General features: G+C 41.8%; 1 protein-coding gene across 3 annotated transcripts in view; it reads right to left on the bottom strand.

Annotated features, from left to right (window-relative positions):
* tsnare1 (t-SNARE domain containing 1) overlaps positions 1-17,944 on the bottom strand; it is a 182,395-nt gene that overhangs the window by 91,262 nt on the left and 73,189 nt on the right. For all 3 annotated transcript variants that reach the window (XR_002291925.1, XM_011484938.2, XM_020709969.2), the window contains 2 exons: positions 9,518-9,595; positions 9,319-9,388 (listed from right to left, as the gene is read on the bottom strand). Coding sequence is in view for 2 of the 3 variants with exons in the window: in XM_011484938.2 (XP_011483240.1) it covers positions 9,319-9,388; positions 9,518-9,595 (148 nt within the window). In the remaining variant the exon portion in view is untranslated. The remainder of the gene's footprint in view (positions 1-9,318; positions 9,389-9,517; positions 9,596-17,944) is intronic.

The raw sequence follows: 17,944 nt of genomic DNA, 5'->3' as shown, positions 1-17,944 counted from the left end.
GCCCAGAAAACGGCGTTGGTTTTGTGGATAATTGGAGCGCGTTTTGGGGGAAGCCCGGTCTCATGCGGAGAGACGGCGTCCATCCCACCCGGGACGGTGCCGCTCTTCTTTCTAGAAACATTTCTGCTAGCCTTAGTCTGTTAACCTGACAATCCAGAGACGAGACCCGGGCGCAGAGCAGCAGTGTAAAACGCTCCTCTGAGCCTCCCTTAGGGTTAGTGCCGGTGCAAAACCCATGCAGGGAAAGTCAAGCAGGTCCTAGCTTTAGCTTATGTGCTGAAAGACAAATGAAAGGAGCACGTCATAGAAACCCTACAGTGACAGACAGCAGTTCTCACATGCAGAATTATGATGTAATTAAATGCGGTTTATTAAACATTCGATCCATTTCCTCCAAGTCCCTCTTAGTCAACGAGTTAATTACTGATAACAACCTTAGTCTTTTAGCCTTAACAGAAACTTGGCTCCATCAGGATGACTATGTTAGATTGAAAGAAGCAACCCCCCCCACTTATGCTAACTATCAGAAATCCAGGATTTCAGGGAAAGGAGGTGGTTTGGCAGTAATATCACAGTCTAGCTTACTTCTCAGCCCTAAAGTTAAAAATGCTTATAATTCATTTGAAAACATCATATTGTCTTTAAGTCACCCAAACAGGAAAACTCGAAAACCTGTTTTACTCATAATTATTTATCGCCCCCCCGGCCCATATTCAGAATTTTTAACTGAGTTTTCCGACTTCCTATCGACTATTGTCTTACATTCTGATCAAATTATATTAGGGGATTTTAATATTCATGTTGATGACCCCAGTGACTGTCTAGGAAAGGCCTTTGCAGCTTTATTAGATGATGTTGGTTTCACCCAAAGTGTGAATGAACCCACTCACTGTCATAGACACAACCTGGACCTTGTTCTAACCCATGGGATAGAGATCAGCCAGCTGAGTGTCCTTCCTCTTAACCCCATCATTTCCGATCACTTTATGATTACCTTCCAGCTTACACTGGAACATCCTTCTGCCCCAGTGAATAAGAAACAGCTTAGAAGAACCTTAACTGACCGTTCTGTGTCTGAGTTTAAACACACAGTTCAGCCAGTACTTAGTGATATTCTGAGAAAATACTCTGAGACCAGCTCCCATAGTATCAGTCCTAGTATAAATGACCACTTTGTTAATGATGCCTTACAAGCCCTCAGGAGTACACTCGATGTTGTTGCCCCCTTGAAACCTAAGTTCGTCAGACAAAACCGAGTAGCACCGTGGTTTAACGCTGAAACTCGTTCTCTTAAACAAGAAACCCGTAAGTTGGAAAGAGAATGGCGCCGCTCCGGTTCAGAGCAGTCTCTGAATACCTGGAAACATAGCCTTTTAAATTATAAAAAAGCCCTGCGTAGAGCTAGAAGCCAGTACTATTCAACTTTAATATCAGAGAATGGAAATAATCCAAGATTTCTTTTTAGCACTATTGCTAAATTAACTCGCAGTCAGAGCTCAGTAGAACCACATGTTCCTGTTTGTCTCAGCTCCGATGATTTTCTTACATTTTTCGATAGTAAAATCTCAAATATTAGACATAAATCAAGTTATTCCTACTATCAGCCCAGAACAGGCTGAAGCGGTAGAAATGGAGGCATCCATAGAAACCTCTGTAACATTGGACTGCTTCACTGCTGTGGATCAAGCGGAAATAACATCAATTATTACGTCTTCCAAATCCTCAACGTGTCTGTTAGACCCAATTCCCACCAGACTTTTTAAAGAAACTTTTCCCCTAATTAATGATCCCATATTAACAATGATAAATGCCTCTCTGGAAACGGGTTACGTGCCACAGTCTTTTAAATATGCAGTTGTTAAACCTCTTCTGAAAAAGCCCAGTTTGGATCCTAGCATCTTGGCCAACTATAGACCGATATCAAACCTGCCCTTTATTTCTAAAATCCTAGAAAGAGTTGTAGTTAAGCAGCTTTACTGCCACCTACAGGACAACAGCCACTTTGAAGACTTTCAGTCGGGGTTTAGACCTCACCACAGTACGGAAACTGCACTAGTTAGAGTCTCTAATGACTTGTTATTGGCCTCAGAAAAGGGACTACTTTCTATTCTGGTCCTGTTGGACCTCAGTGCAGCCTTTGACACTATCGACCACGGTATTTTACTCCATAGATTAGAGCAGGACATAGGGATCAGAGGATCTGCTCTCCAGTGGTTTAAATCCTATCTGTCCGATAGGTATCAGTTCGTTAATGTAAATGGACAGTCCTCTCAGTGCACTCGAGTTAACTATGGAGTCCCACAGGGCTCAGTCTTGGGACCGATCCTGTTTACGCTTTATATGCTACCCCTAGGAAACATAATCAGGAAACACAGCATTAATTTTCATTGTTATGCCGACGATACGCAGTTGTATTTATCCATGAAGCCTGACCAGAATGACCAGATAGAGAAACTGAACGCCTGCATCAGTGACATCAAGACCTGGATGACAATTAATTACCTCCTCTTGAACCCAGAAAAAACTGAGGTCATTATACTTGGTCCTAAAAACCTCAGAGATGCTCTGTCTGCTCAGATAGTCTCCCTGGATGGCATAAGTATAGCCCCTATTCCACAGTTAGAAACCTTGGGGTTTTACTTGACCAGGACTTATCATTTAAGGCTCACATATCTCAGGCGTGCAGAACTGCCTTTTTTCACCTGCGGAATATTGCTAAGATCAGAAATATACTTTCTAAGAGTGATGCTGAAAAACTCATCCATGCATTTGTTACGTTGAGGCTGTATTACTGTAACTCCTTGTTAGCAGCGTGTCCTAAGAGTTCCTTAAGAAGTCTCCAGCTTGTTCAGAACGCAGCAGCTAGATTGTTAGCTGGAACCAGCAGAAGAGATCACATCACTCCTGTGTTAGTTTCGCTCCATTGGCTCCCAGTTGATTCCAGAATCAAGTTCAAGATCCTCCTGTTAACCTATAAGGCCTTACATGGAATGGCCCCGTCCTATATTAAGGACCTCATAGTCCCTTACCATCCAATGAGAACACTTCGCTCGCAAAATGCAGGACTGCTTGTGGTTCCTAGAATTAGTAAAAGTACAGTTGGAGGTAGAGCGTTTAGTCACCAAGCCCCTGTCTTATGGAATAAACTCCCAGCTCATGTAAGAGAGGCCGACTCAGTTTCTACAGTCAAAGTTAGACTTAAAACATTCCTCTTTGGACAGGCTTATTGTCAGACTAGTCAGTATTCAGAGATTATTTAACTTAATGTTAATTTGTTTAAATTAAATTTAATAATAACTATTTCTTTTAAAAGGCTGCTAGAAGTTGAAGCTGGGGTAACTATGGTGCACTGGGGTTCTGTCCTCTTTCCTGTTTTTACTTCTACCCTTCCTCTCCTCTATTCTTGATCATAATTTATCATTTAGTTCTCCATGCCTCTGTTTGGTACAGTGCGATTCATGTATTGTCCCTCTTTTCCTCTCCCCTCCTGGGGAGTGGGATTGCTTCCAGATTCCAGTTGGTTCATCCGTGCTCCAGCTCCTGACCGTCTACCTCGCCTTTGCTCCTGCTCCTACACCTGGCTGTGGTTCCTGTCTCCGGCTCGACTCGCGCCTTTGACTGTCCCCCCCAACCACGGCTGGATGAAGCTCGTCTGCTGGACTTTTATATATGTAGTTGTAGATTTAGCTAAGTTAATTCTTTTCTAAGAGTTCTGGTAAATCGCCTGTCCGTCCTGGGGGAGGATCCCTCCTTCATGTGGACACCCCTGAGGTTTCTTCGTTTTTTCCGGAATCCGTTTTTTTTGGGAGTTTTTCCTTACCGCGAAGGGGGGGTCTAAGGGCAGAGATGTCCAGTATAGCTTAGTCAGTTTGTTAGTTCATTTTAGTATTTTCCTATTGAACTCTTTGTATTCGTGATCCTTTTGAGTTCATGTTTTACTTCGAAGCCCATCGAGACGACTGTTGTTGTGATTTTGGGCTATACAAATAAAATTGAATTGAATTGAATTGAATTATAAATGTCTCCACATGTCTCCACAGCCTCTCAACCAGCTTGACCTTCAGTGGATGCTGTGTAGCTTATCAGTCATTTAAAGATACTCTCTAATAATATGGTCCAAATTTTCTGTTGTGTAATTCTTCAAGAACAACGGCAGAAGCTTGTGGTGTGGTAACAGACCCAATGACACCCAGAGGGTACCAGCCATTAATCCACTTAAACTTGTTGCCTTGTGCATTTCCGCGATTACAGCACAGGGTCGAATTCTATTAACCCTAACGGCAGAAAAGGATGCAGACAATGAAGGACCCTTTTAAATAAAGGTACAAAAAGTGCTTTCATTTTGCCCTTTTACACAAAAGCGGTTTTAGCATGTTAAAACAAGAAAACCATTTTCAACAGTAGTGTGATGTTTCCCAATCAAAAATGAAAGAAACCATTTTTGTTTTCATTTGCAAGCATAAAATCAAAAAAAAAAAAAAAGATGCACAACATTATTATCATTTACATATAAAAACAACTAGTGGGGGAAAAAAACTATAGCTGCCCATTTTAATGAGCTTCTTCCTGAGAAATTTGTTCCAAAAAAAAAAGAATGGCTGAGAAAGACGTACCTGTAGATTTGAGCTGCTTGTCAACGATTTCTGCTGCAGAGTCACTGAACAGTTTGAGATGATATACAGTGTCCCCCCACTAATTCGCGTTTCAAACTTTGTGGTTTCACATATTCACAAATTTTTTTCAGTCACATGACTCCTCCAGTTCACCACAAACGCTGAGCCCAGGATGCTTGCATGAGACTTTTGTGTCCGAAGGAGGCGCTCGGGGGAGGACGGGAGCGGAGATGAAGAGCACACCGGTGTTGTGCCAAGACATGTTTCCCCTGTCATAATTTGTTTCCCCTGTCGCAGCGCAACTTGTGGTACAGTTGATTTGTTTCACAGCACTCATGCTTTGCCCCAAGAAGCAGGAAAAGAAGGTGGATGTTTACAGTGTACTTTGGGCTTGCGGGATTTTATTGTCACATTTGAATTTTTCCCCACATATTTTATGTAAAAGAACGACAGGGGCACAGATTCTGTCAGGCCGCTGATCCAGCCTGCCAGAATGTGTGCCCCCCAATAATTTGCAGTAGCACTATTTGCCTGTGGTTAAATACTTCCATAACAAAGTCTCTTTCATAAATCACATTTCTTACCCAAATATACTATAAGTCATTTTTGTTTCAATTGAATACACAAAAAGCTGTTGTCGTTTTACGTAGAATTCGTGGAAAATCAATGCAAATATGACAATAGCTGCAAAATAAAGTAGCAAATATATAGAATAAACTAATAAACATCCACCTTCATTTTACGCTTTTTGGGGCAAAATAGGAGTGCTATGAAAAAAAATCAACGATGGCAGAGTCAGGAGAAACACATCCTGCCACAACACCGGCCCGCCGGCGTCCTTGCTGGCTGCCATGGAATATTTCACAGCTATTTCCTCCGGTTCCTGAATTGTTAAAACCAAAGTTTGTGTCCCTGCAGGGAGAAATAGCATCAGCTGACTCAGAAGCGGCCAGAAAGAATGACACTTCTAAAGTACCAATATGGTACAGTCTATCGCTCTGAATAAAAAAAAAAAACATTCTATATTGAGCAATATTCCAACGTTCTTTAATAAATGATTTACACAGCATCAGAAATGTTTCAGAATTTTTTTTGATGAGTAAGGATCGGTGGCGGACATTGTTCAGACATTCTATGGGGGGGTGGATCTGCATAAGTACGTATCCGCCGCTGACTCTGGTCTTTAGCCAATTGAGTTTTTGACATTTTAAATATTTTATCACTTTAGAGTTACTAATTTTCCTCCTCGTGGAATCATACTTTAGTCAATAAAGACATGTACTATAAAACACTAAGCAAAAACTGAACAAAAACATAAAGAAATGTATAGTGCTATAAATCAATTCCAGATTTAATGACTCCTATTTACAGCTGGCATACAGTTTCCTGGAATTTGAAGACTTGCAGGCAGTTTTCAGGACATGTCCAATCTTTTACACATTTGCAGAACATCAAGTTTGGGAGAACAGAGACACATCCATCCAGCATTTCTCACGGAGTCAGGCTGAAGCGGATGATCCATTGTTGGCCTCCTTTTCTGCTGCGTCAAACTCAGCTTGTTTGACAGTTCTAGAATTGCCTTAAGATCGTCACTGTCACCACAGTTTGTTTGTTTAGGACGTTACTTATCTATGTATAATTTTACCATTGGTGAACATCCATGTCCTATTCCTTTACTCCGTTTCCCAGTTAATGTGTCTCCCCTCTTCCTTTTAGGTGTTTACATAATGACAAGCATGCTTTATTTCTGACAAAAGTGACCTTCGGGTGCTAGGCACCATTTCCATTGTGGTGCTGTCTATGGTCATTTTCAAGAAATATGTATTTTGAAATTAGATGTATGCAATTGTCAAATTTGCTCTACTCAACAGCATTTAAAACCAGATTTAAGGTACATTACAAAAAAAAACAGAAAATCATTTTGACAAATAAGCCAGAGTCTATTTGGAAAGTCACTACATTTTCCTCTTTTCAAAAAGCTTAGTGAGGCCGTCTGAACGTACCGAACTCCATCCTGAGGCATGATATCTAATTGTTAGGCGGGCAATGGTGATACTTTGGTCTTAACACATCTTTTTAGTGAAGTTTAGTCTTTGAACAGACTACAGTTAAAAATAAAGTTGTAGCAACACTGTGGACTTTCTGGGGGTAAACGAAGTTTTGAAAAGCAGGTTGGCATGGGTTTACTGCACAGATCTCAAGTGAGAAACCTGACACACTTGTTGGTGGTTAATTAGGCCTTCACTGTGGCGAATCACCAATGTCTGCAGTAAAGTAGATTCTTAATCCTTTTTTTCTTCCATGACAAAAATGAATGTTGTTAGCCATAACCGATGCTTCAGAAACACAAATGCGTTTTGGCTGCAGCTCACACACATTCACTCTGGTCTGTAGTTCTCCAGTTGAAAAGTTCCACATTAACGCAAGCTCATTTTAAATAATCAATGCTTGGAAATTGACAAAACAATATTTGTTTTTACTGTAAAAGAATTATAAATAAAGTACATTTTAAAATCTACCATTTATGTGGCCAAAATAAATGTTTTGTTTATTTTTAATATTGGCCTTATCACAGATATGTATTTTGAGGAATTGTTCCAATCTTGATACTTTAACATATAAATAGCGACTAATTACAAGAAAATAAACTTTAGGGTTTATTCAGACTGGGAAAACTGTTTGGTTTGCACCCAGTCCGCTGAATTTGGTCTGGTTCAGCCTGCTGTCATGGGGCTTCCCTTTTAGTTCATTCAAACTTTATATCTTGTCACAGGTTTGGAAGGTGTGTATGAATGTCAGGCTCAACACTTTGTACTTGCTTTTTTGATCCGGTGGCACGCTGCAGGGCGGCTCCTGGCAAGAAGATGTATTTGAGGGCAGAACCCACTGCCCCTCAGTTAAGTTAATTTGTTATATTTCTTTGTTGTAAAAGAAATCATTTATTTTATTTTACACATTACAAAATTGACTTAATGACTTGTGCACACATTTAGTTAAAAATTTTTTTGAGTAATTCTATTCTTTTGAGTTCTTTCTGAGGCAGAAGCTGAAGAAATTCCTTATGAGGTGGAAAAATGAAGAGCATGGACAACTTCCTGATCACTTCCATCAGGATATGATGGAGGGGGGGAGATAAAGTTTATTCTTAAGTTGGACTATTGTTTGTGTTTTTTCAAACATGTTAAACTTGTTTTAAAGTATAAGTTCAGTTTGTTTGTCAAAGTTTTAAATTACTAGTAATTTACTGCTTTAATTAATATTTAGGTTTTGAAAGTTTTGTATTTGTGATTCCCTCCCTATTGTGTCAATGGTATGATCAGCCAGTATAAAATCCCCCTGATGTTTCCTGTTGGTGGGTCAGTTAGGGTTCAGTTGGTTTTAGCTTTGTTATGGATTCTCTCTGTTACATTTTTGTTAAGTTTACCTAATTTTAATTTAGGCTGATGCCATTTTTGTGTTGGGTAAACTAAAACCCCTATTTGAAGATCTTTTTTGCCCTGTGGCTCAATCACTGCTGAGCGGATCCTGACAATGTCTAAGAAGGTACACTGAAAAGGGTTTATAATGACGGGAAACCAGTAAAAAGCTACATGTGTCACGTTAAAAGTTGTTTTAATGAGTCTGCATTCATCCGACCACATTTCAATGAGTTGCTGAGTCTTATCGTTTGGTGTTATGGTTATGTTTAAGAGAATCTGTAAGGACCCCAAAGGTAGCTTTTAGGCTGACGTCACAGCAGTGTCGGATGCACACCATGTAACGAGATACAGAAAAGCCAGTAAGAAGCGTTTTCAGCTGTGTTAAAATAAACATACTAACAAGTAAAAAGTTGGACCCTTTTTTCTGTTTGATAACACAACAATTGTTGTCTTATATTTGTCTGCAGCTCATCTGTTGCCACAGTCCTTCTCTGATACGTAGGCTACGGTGGCTGTTTTGGTCCATTTGTTCCACTCTGAAGACAGATTGTAATCAGATTGAGCTCATTCCCAAACGAACCAAGACCACCTCCAAAGATGTGCGAGAGAGCGGTTCCTGGTTGAGGACTAGGGTCTGTTTGGGTGTATTCAGACTGAAAAATGTGTCACGGAATATCTGTTGAAACAAACTCTAGTTGACTTTAAGCAAATGTGTCCAGTCTGAATACACCCTTAGCTTCTGTTTTTTTCAACATAACATTCAAAGGTGGGTTCTATTAGAAAGGATCCCATCTAATGGTGGTCGTACAACAACCACAGTACTAACAGAGCAGAACAAAGGCCCGATAAAAACACAAGACGAATGAGGAAACTTTACAATTTTGTTTTCCTAGACAGATGGATGCAGAAAGACAGAAAGAATTCTCAGAAATAACCATTAGGAAGCAGACATGATGTTTGAAAGGAACATCAATGTTGCAAAAGTATGCTTGGTAAAAAACAAAGCTGTTTGAAACAGAAATGTTCCAAAGCCATCGCAAGATTGTTCAATAGAATTGACGATGTGCCAAACAAAACAGTGGGATGTAACTGATTTGAAACGCATGTAATCATCTTAGATTGGACACTTTGTCATCACAGTTGGATCTGCTTATTTTTGGCTTCTCGACACAAAAACAACAATCAATATGTTCAAGGAAAGCTTCGCCATTCAATACCTAGTGTGAATGCGTCTGCTGGCAGGCGCTGTTTGTGTATGGGTGTGTGTGTGTCTGTGTGTTACTCACAGACTCTGTCGCAGCTCTGCTGTGTCTCTGGATGTTCCCATTGACTGCAGATTGTTCTCCAGGGTGACAACTGCGGAACAAAATGAGGAGAGCATGTGAGGAGAATCCAGCTGAACAGACTTTTGTGCATTTAAGTTAGACCTTTGAATGTATTTCCATTTTAAATTGTTTTTGTATTCATAGCTTTATACAATGTTACCGTTACTGTTGATCTGGAAGATGTTGGAAGAGGTCTCCTGAAAAACATCCTGCAGTTCTGAAGGGCTGACCTGTGTGGCTTTGAAAACACATCAGAAAAGACATTTTCTTAGGTTTTATTTTTTGTAATTCTTTCACTTTGTTGTCACTTAGTTACAGCTTATTTATTTTTATAGTTATGATTATGGATCAGACGTTAAAAGTGTGAGAGTTGCCAGGTGCTTTCAGCTTTTTGTTCTGACGGGTTGATCAAACTGCATAGAAAGACATTTAACACGACCAATAGAGGGCTGGAATCCTGCAAACTGCATCTTGTCTGCTCCACTTAAGAGAATGGCTGTTTGCAGCCAGCATTTCTGACAATCATTCGTCCCAAAGGGTGGGTTCACCCTGAACAGGTCGCCATTCCATCGCAGGGACACACTCACATTCACACCCAGAGCAGTTTAAACATTAATGAACCTATGAAGCCTGTTTTTTGGACTATAGGAGGAAACTGGAGTGCAGTGAGAAAACCCACACATGCAAAGGGAGAACATGCAAACTCCACACAGAAAGAACCAGGGCAAGAGTGCCAACCACTACACCACCATGCATCCTTAACCATTGTGCTATGGGGTCCAGATGACCCCACCCTTACATTGACGTGTTCTCCCTACCATGACAAAGGTGGAGAAAGGTGAAAATGATTTTATGTAATCCATGGACACCAGTGAAGATCACAAATCATTGAAGAAAAAAGGTTCAGGGCACTGTCTAGTGGGTCTAGATGACCCCACTCCCAATGTTAAAATGCCTAGGATAGCACAAGGGCTAAAGGACAATCAGGTAATAGAAAAATGGTTAACAGCTGTGTCTTCATGCGTGTGTATTGCATGTGTCTGTTCATTGGATAGCAGGTGTAGAGATAAAAAAAAGGAACAGAAAAATGAACACAAGTTTGCTTGTGATATAGCAGGTAATGTAAAAAGATAGAGGTATTTCAGCAACTGCTAAACCAATATGTTTCACTTATTCACTCAGTTATGAAATTACCCGGTTGGCTTTGGTAACGTTCCCTTTAGCATTGGCTCTCATTGGCTCGCTATAAACTGCCGAAGAGGTGAAAGATTGGCTGATTTGTACACTTGTCACACAGCACGACAATTGTGCTTGAACCGTGCGTGATTATTGCGCTGTTTATATGCAATTCCTTAGTGATTTGTGCGTCAATAACAATTTATTGAAAGTGATATGTATGTATATGCAAAATAAAAGTTATACACCAGTGGGACATGCGTAAAAAAATCGGTTAGACCCATGTAGAATGATTGTAAAAAGTCACAAATACAAACACAATAGTATAAGATGATAATTACTTAAAAACTACAATAAATACGCGTAAACTGCCTCAAGCAATCAAAAATTTTGAACGGCTCAAAACCAAATTCATGTAAAGACCCGTCAGCCGAAACCCTCGATGGACATCTGCGTACATCGACAAATACCGAACGCAAAAATAAAACCCCACTTATGAGTAACTTATATCACACGTATCACAAAATACAGAAATTTAGTATGTGAAAATGTGCAAACTGTATTTAGTGGCTGTGTGACACAGTCTTCAAATCCATTTTCACTTTCTCAAAGCTCTGATCACTACATTGAAACCCCTAAGCTAGCAAAGTTAAGAAAAACAAACGTCTTTGCAAGGTTTCTTTCTTAAAGAGAAAACAGAATAAGAAAAAAAAAATCAGCATTTACATACAAAACCAGGAGTCTTTAATATGGACGTATTGAGACAGTTGTTCCCACACATTAAACCTGCTCTGTATGATGTGCTACATCTGACTGTACTGTTAGGAGAGCGCTGCTAATATAGTTAGAAACACTTTTGTTAATATTAGAAAATGTCTGTTTTTGTGATGGTTGCATGTTTTGTTGTTGTAGGCCACCTATCTGCCACATCTTAAGTCAGACAAGACTGAAGTTAGCATTTGTTTGTATATTCTGTTGTAAAGTTAAGGGTAAAGTTAAGGGAAAATCATCAACACAAAATCTAGAGAAAAAAAGAAAGTTTAAACTCTCTGCAGATATTTTACAGATGATACAATTTCAATAAAACACAGTTTTTGATTTGTGAAAACTTGTGAAAGAAATATTTTGGAATTTCTTTTTACAGTAAAGAAAAATTAAGAAGCTTTAGTGGAGAAAATGCTGGTTTATGTTAAAGACAAAAAACTATGATTACTTTTTTTTTCCTGAAAGAAAATCTGATCTGAATAGAGCTGTCACAGTATTAACATTACATTTTATGAAAATAAAGAAATTTTGCTTTCAAAGAATTTTATACTTTGTTTTATTGAATCTTTATCTATACTGTAAAATATCTGCTATTTTGAAATTGTCTTTTTTAACCAGATTTTCTGTAGGAAAATGTTATCGTAAAAAATAGATTTTTCTTTTACTTCTTTCTCAAAACCAGAAGCTAAAAAAATGTTTGGCACTCGTGAAAATCTTTGTATCGCTCTGAGGCCTAAAATAGATTGAGACCGCTGATTTAGAGTAGGATGTTAGCCATTAATGGGATATAGAAGTGATTTGTCAGAATTCACCTACAGAAACTCAACATGGAGGACTGTCTGTTTGGAAACTGCAGCACAGAAAAATTTCAACTTCTGGGACAAAGATGGCGGAGCGTTGGGACAAATGAAAAGGAAGGTAAAGCGGTGAACAGACCGGCGCCTCGCCCTCAACCACAGACCAGAATTTGTTGAAAACAGCAAATTCCTCGTTTCACCAAATGAACAGACTTTCTAAAACAGCGGCATTTGAAGTATTTTAAATATTTCTTGAAGGATTTGTTTTGTTTTTTGACTACCTAACTCACACCCATGATATATGAGCATTACAATCAAAGGGTCGTCTTTAGAGGATTTACAAATCAGTATTAAACAAATGCTGTTAGAAGATGAGTTTGCAGTTCTCTGAGAGAGAAACCCTTCTGAGCTTCCTAGAAATAACAGCAGTTTATGGAGACTATTAGTTGAATTAATAAACTTTTTGGGATTTCCAAAGCAAGAAAATAAATTAAAAAAGAAAAACAAAGTGCCCCAATTTGTGTTCCTCTAATACGTGACAAAGTGAAGGAGATGAATTTACCATCAGGCCCTCATCAAGGGTCTTGTGAATTGCACAAAGGTGCTATCAAGAATGTTCAATTATGCTCTCAAATCAGAGAGGAGCTTAATCAAGATCTCCCATCTCATTATGCCTGAAGTCAGCTCCTGCACTCTCACTGACAAAGGCCACAATTTCTGCTCACTAAAAAAAAAATCTGCAATTTATCTTCTGAGTAGCTCTGGGACGGCCTGAACCTGATCAACTCCTAACAGCTGCTACTGCTGCTGGAGCTGACTGGTAAATGTGCAGCCATGTGAAACAGGCTCTGAACTCCTTTTGCTGTCGAAGGCTGGATTAGAATAAAGCAAACTTCCCAAAGTTAGAAAACGAGTACAAATGACATCAGAAAACACAAACTGAGCAAAACAACCGAATTCCTTCCTTCGTGGTAACTTATAGAGACAGTTTAATAAGTAAAAATGTAAGTAATTATTTCATCTCTGACAGGGTTTGATGAAATAGGAGTAAGGCTGGGTTGTGCGCAGCTGTTCTAACATAACAAAAAGTTTTGTAAAGTTTTGTTTTTTTAACAAAAGAGGGATCTCGATTTTTGATGCCAGTTTTTTTTTTTTCATTTATTTATTTTTTACTGCCAGATCTGACAACGCAGGTCAACCGTGTAAAATGCAGCAGGTGTCTACAGAGTTCTCTTGGGTCGTCATAAGAGCCGCTTTTTGGAGAACAGAACCCAAGGTCAATTGAACTGCATATTACAATGCAGAGCAGCAGAGGCCTGGATCAATGGCATTTCACTAAGTCTTTAATCTGCATGTGACACATGGCCCACTTTGGCCACTTACTGCCTGTCAGCAGTGCATGCAGTTGAAGTAGCAAGTCTTCATCACAGCCTTGTCACATCCTGTCACTCCTCCTTCATTCACACTTAACCGAGTGGCTTTCCAGAACGGTTTCAAAGGCAACCAACTGTGTGGACGTATCTGAGGGTCCGGCCCAGCACAACGCCACTCTGCTGTTACAGCTGCAGGAACCAGGTGCATTTCTAACAACTGCAGGGACACACTGGCCAATAGACTTTCAGAAGATGTCTTGGCATTGGCCAGCTTCAAGAGAAAATTAATTTGCAAAAGGACTTTAGCTTTGACTGTAGACTAGGATTTGCTATTTAAAGGCTTTCAGCTGAAACTCAATGAAGTTAGTTGTTTCTAAGGTGAGGACCAAAACATAGAGTGAGGTCTCATTCTGCGGCTCTGAGGTTCTCGCCTCTGGAACAGTCTGCTGAAGAAACCTCAGAGCTGGAGAGCCTGTAGAGGTTTTTAGGTAGAAGCCCATGACCCAACTTTTTAATTTTTGATCATTTATTAAGAAAAACGTTTTGTTTCAATTAATTTTTATGTATTTATTTTATATTTATTTACTATGGCTTTTATATATTCAAATACCTTTTCTGTATTGATTTTTAACTTTCTTTTTATTAGGATTTCAGCCCCAGTGTTTCCATGTGGGGATCTTTTGTACCAGGGTTTGCCGGTTTGGTCTGAGGTTGTTGCCGTGGTGCCCACCCTTGCTGGGATGGCTGGGGTCTCACAGCTATGGGGTTGACCCTGTCCCTATGTGATCTGGGGGGCTGTTGTGGCAATGTCCTGTGGCTGAGTGGCTCTTGCTAAAAGAGATTTCTGATAATTTGTCTCTTTTTCCGTGCCTTTACGCATTGTGCTTGGGGTCATGGGGTGAATCTGCAAATCGAGTGGGGCAAAGGGATGGTGTCATGGTGCCCCCCTCCCTTCTCTGCTCTGCTTCCCAGATTAGGCCCAGCTGTAGGCACTCATCTCATCATCTTGCCTGCGCTACTTAAGAGGAACCTTCTCCAGCATTTATCGCCAGTTTGTTGCCCCTCTATGGACAGTTTCCACGAGTGCCGACCTGTCTCCTGTCTCCACGCGAGTCTACTGAATATCACCAGAGATCCAAAGCCTCCGGCTACGCCTCAACTCCAAGCCATGGCACGACTCCACGCCACGACTCAAAGCCACGCCATGACTCCACGCCACGCCACTGGCCCCAGCCACTTCACCAGATTTACCACGCCGTTGGATAATCAACATCCATACTCACTAACTGGTCCCTGTCCAATCATCAACAACTTACTGGAACAATAAATCCTTAAATCCGTTTTGGTCTCCTGTGGTCCTTCCGGGTTCCAGCATCTGGGTCTGCTCGGTCTAGCTGATCATGACGGACGTTTTTTTTTTTTTCTTATCTGTAGTTATCTGTTATTATCTGTTTATAATTGTAAAACGCTCTGAGCTGCTAACAAAAAATGAAAAATTAATAAAATAATTGTGCCTAAAGCACTCTTAAATGGTAAATGAAATATTTAAAGATGACATTTTGGGTAAACTGCACAGGTGCTGCTGGGGTGTCAAAAAATCAAGTAATAGAAACAAGAAGAGATGTTTCCAGGAGGACAAGATGTCATACTGACAGCATGTGTGAATATCTGACACTTTCTAATCTGGGACGCCACAAATCTGAATCAAAAACCAAACCATGCAAAATTACACCAGTGAACCAAATAATGTCGGAAGTGATTTTATTGTATCCCTACTGCTTATCAGCATCTTTGTGCTGAAAGTGTGACACAATTTTTGAGCTAAATTTAAGGACTTGGGCTAAGGACAGAATGGACCAGCCAAATTTTTTGGACCCAGCAGAGCGGGACATGCGGCTTCTGGTGGTCTACTGCCAGGAAGCCGAGCATACGAGGTCTTTTTGGGTGTTTGACCAGGCCCAGTTTCCCTCATATGCCTGGAGTGGGAGCTCCCTGGACTTTACTGGGAGCCGGCTTGCCCTGAGGGGGGGGTCGTCGTCGCCGCCACCGTCCACGTCCAGTGGTGGTCCCGGACGCACCACAACCTCGTCCAGTGGTGGTCCCGGACGCAGCACAATCTCGTCCAGTGGTGTTCCCGGACGTCCCCCGACCCCTCCCGACTCCCAGGGGGGTGCCGCCTGCGCCCCGACCCGTTCCTGCTCCCAGGGGGGTGCCGCCTGCGCCCCGAACCGTTCCTGCTCCCACTGGCACGCCTGACCCGCCAGAGCTCGGCTCCACGCCTGTCCCGCCTGGGCTCGGCTCCACGCCCGACCCGCCTGAGCTCGGCTCAACGCCCGACCCGCCAGAGCCTGACTGCTGGCCCGACCCGCCCGACCCGCCAGAGCCTGACTGCTGGCCCGACCCGCCAGAGCCTGACTGCTGGCCCGACCCGCCAGAGCCTGAATCCTCCAAGCCTGACTCCTCCAAGCCTGACTCCTCCAAGCCTGACTCCTCCAAGCCTGACTCCTCCAAGCCTGACTCCTCCAAGCCTGACTCCACGTCCGACCGTCCTCCGGACCTGCCTCGCCGGGCGGCACGGCCCCCCGGCCGTCCTCCGGACCTGCCTCGCCGGTGGGCACGGCCCCCCGGCCGTCCTCCGGACCTGCCTCGCCGGACGGCAAGGCCCCCCGGCCGTCCTCCGGACCTGCCTCGCCGGACCGCTCGGCCCCCGGCCGTCCTCCGGACCTGCCTCGCCGGACCGCTCGGCCCCCCGGCCGTCCTCCGGACCTGCCTCGCCGGACCGCTCGGCCCCCCGGCCGTCCGCCGGACCTGCCTCGCCGGACCGCTCGGCCCCCCGGCCGTCCGCCGGACCTGCCTCGCCGGACCGCTCGGCCCCCCGGCCGTCCGCCGGACCTGCCTCGCCGGACGGCGCAGCCCCCGGCCGTCCTCCAGACTCCTTGGACTCTTATGCCCGTCGAGGTTTGACCTCCGGGGTCCCCCCTTCAGTTGACTTTGGGAACCTCGGAGCGGTTACTTGAGGGGGGGGTACTGTCATAGTTTGAGTTTCTTTTGTATTGGTTTTTGCTTTCTGTCTTGTTCTGTCATGGTTTGGTTCTGTTTCCTGTTTTATTTTGAAAGGTCTTGTCTTGTTTCTTGAGTTTTACTTCCTTTGGTCCCCATCAGCCCTGATCGTGTCCACCTGTGTCTTGTCTGCCCTGTCTGTATTTAAGTCTTGTCTTTGCCTTCCTCCTGTGCTGGTCCATTACCTTTTGTCATGGTGTTCATGTCTCCATGTTTTTGCCACACTCATGTTTCCATGTTTCATGCCTCGCCACGCCACAGTGAGTTTTTGTTTTGTTGTTGTCATCCTGCTCTGCAGCGCTTTTTGTTATAATTAAACCCCTTTCCCTTGAACCCGTTTGCCTCCCGTCTCTGCGCCTGGGTCCTACCGGCTCTCGAGCCTCCTGCACATGACACTTATTACATATTGTTTTATTACATTCGAGCAAGCGTAGTATAAGCCAACTGAAAGGTTTTTTTTCATTGTTACTTGGTCATGATTAAATAAAAAAAAAAAAACAATTTTTCATGTTTTATTAAACACAAATCATGTATTAAGTTTCTTAAAAAGGGAAGTCTATTTATCCTGTTTTTCATTGTGAGCCGATGAAATACGTGAAGTCGTTCTCAGTAGGTTTGTGTGGCAGCTTTGGAGCCAGAAGGCTAAACAGATGATGTGCTGGTTTAGGAAAAGAGCTGACTCAGAACACTGTTTTTGGATATGACATTACCTTCTTAAAGGTATATTTGAAACATTTAAATGGGATGACAAACATGTTTTTTAATGTATTGTTTTTTTATGTTTTTTATGTTTTTATTTTGAATGTTTTGGCTGCTGTTAGTTGCTGCTTCCCATAATGAACAAACACAAACTAAATTTGTTTAACAAACTTTAAAAGTCCTGAAGAAAATTGTGGTTGGGTTCTCCTGTGTTAAGCCTTTTGTTCTTGTTGATAATTATTTGATTGTCCTATAAATGAGTGTCTCAAAAAATTACAATTATTACATCAGACCAATAATAATAGACTCCTTACTGTCCATACAATTTCTTATTGTTTAAAATTACTTTATCTATCAATCAATTGTTTTAGCTTCTCAGTCAGGAAGAAAATTATCTCACAACTGATTATCCCGACTTTAGACTCAAGTGACATAATATATCTAAACACCTCTCTCACTAATCTCCGACCACTGAATGTTATTTAGAACAGTTTGTGTAGATTTATTCTCTGTTGTCCATTTAGAACTCAACACTGTCTAATGTATCAGCAACTGTCCTGGCTTCCCCCATCCTCCCGACGAACTTCACTTGACCTCTTTAAGTGTAGCAGCAGCCTCAGTTTCCCAGATTATCTCAAACAATATCTAATTCCTTTTTAGTCTTCTTATAATTTGCGCCATACAGATCAAATTTTTGCTGTTGTTCCAAGAGTCAAA

The sequence above is a fragment of the Oryzias latipes genome, chromosome 16 (assembly GCF_002234675.1).
Source record: "Oryzias latipes chromosome 16, ASM223467v1".
Lineage (NCBI taxonomy): Eukaryota > Metazoa > Chordata > Actinopteri > Beloniformes > Adrianichthyidae > Oryzias > Oryzias latipes.
The sequence above is the reverse complement of the archived record's forward strand: the minus strand, read 5'-3'. Positions and strand labels throughout refer to the sequence as shown.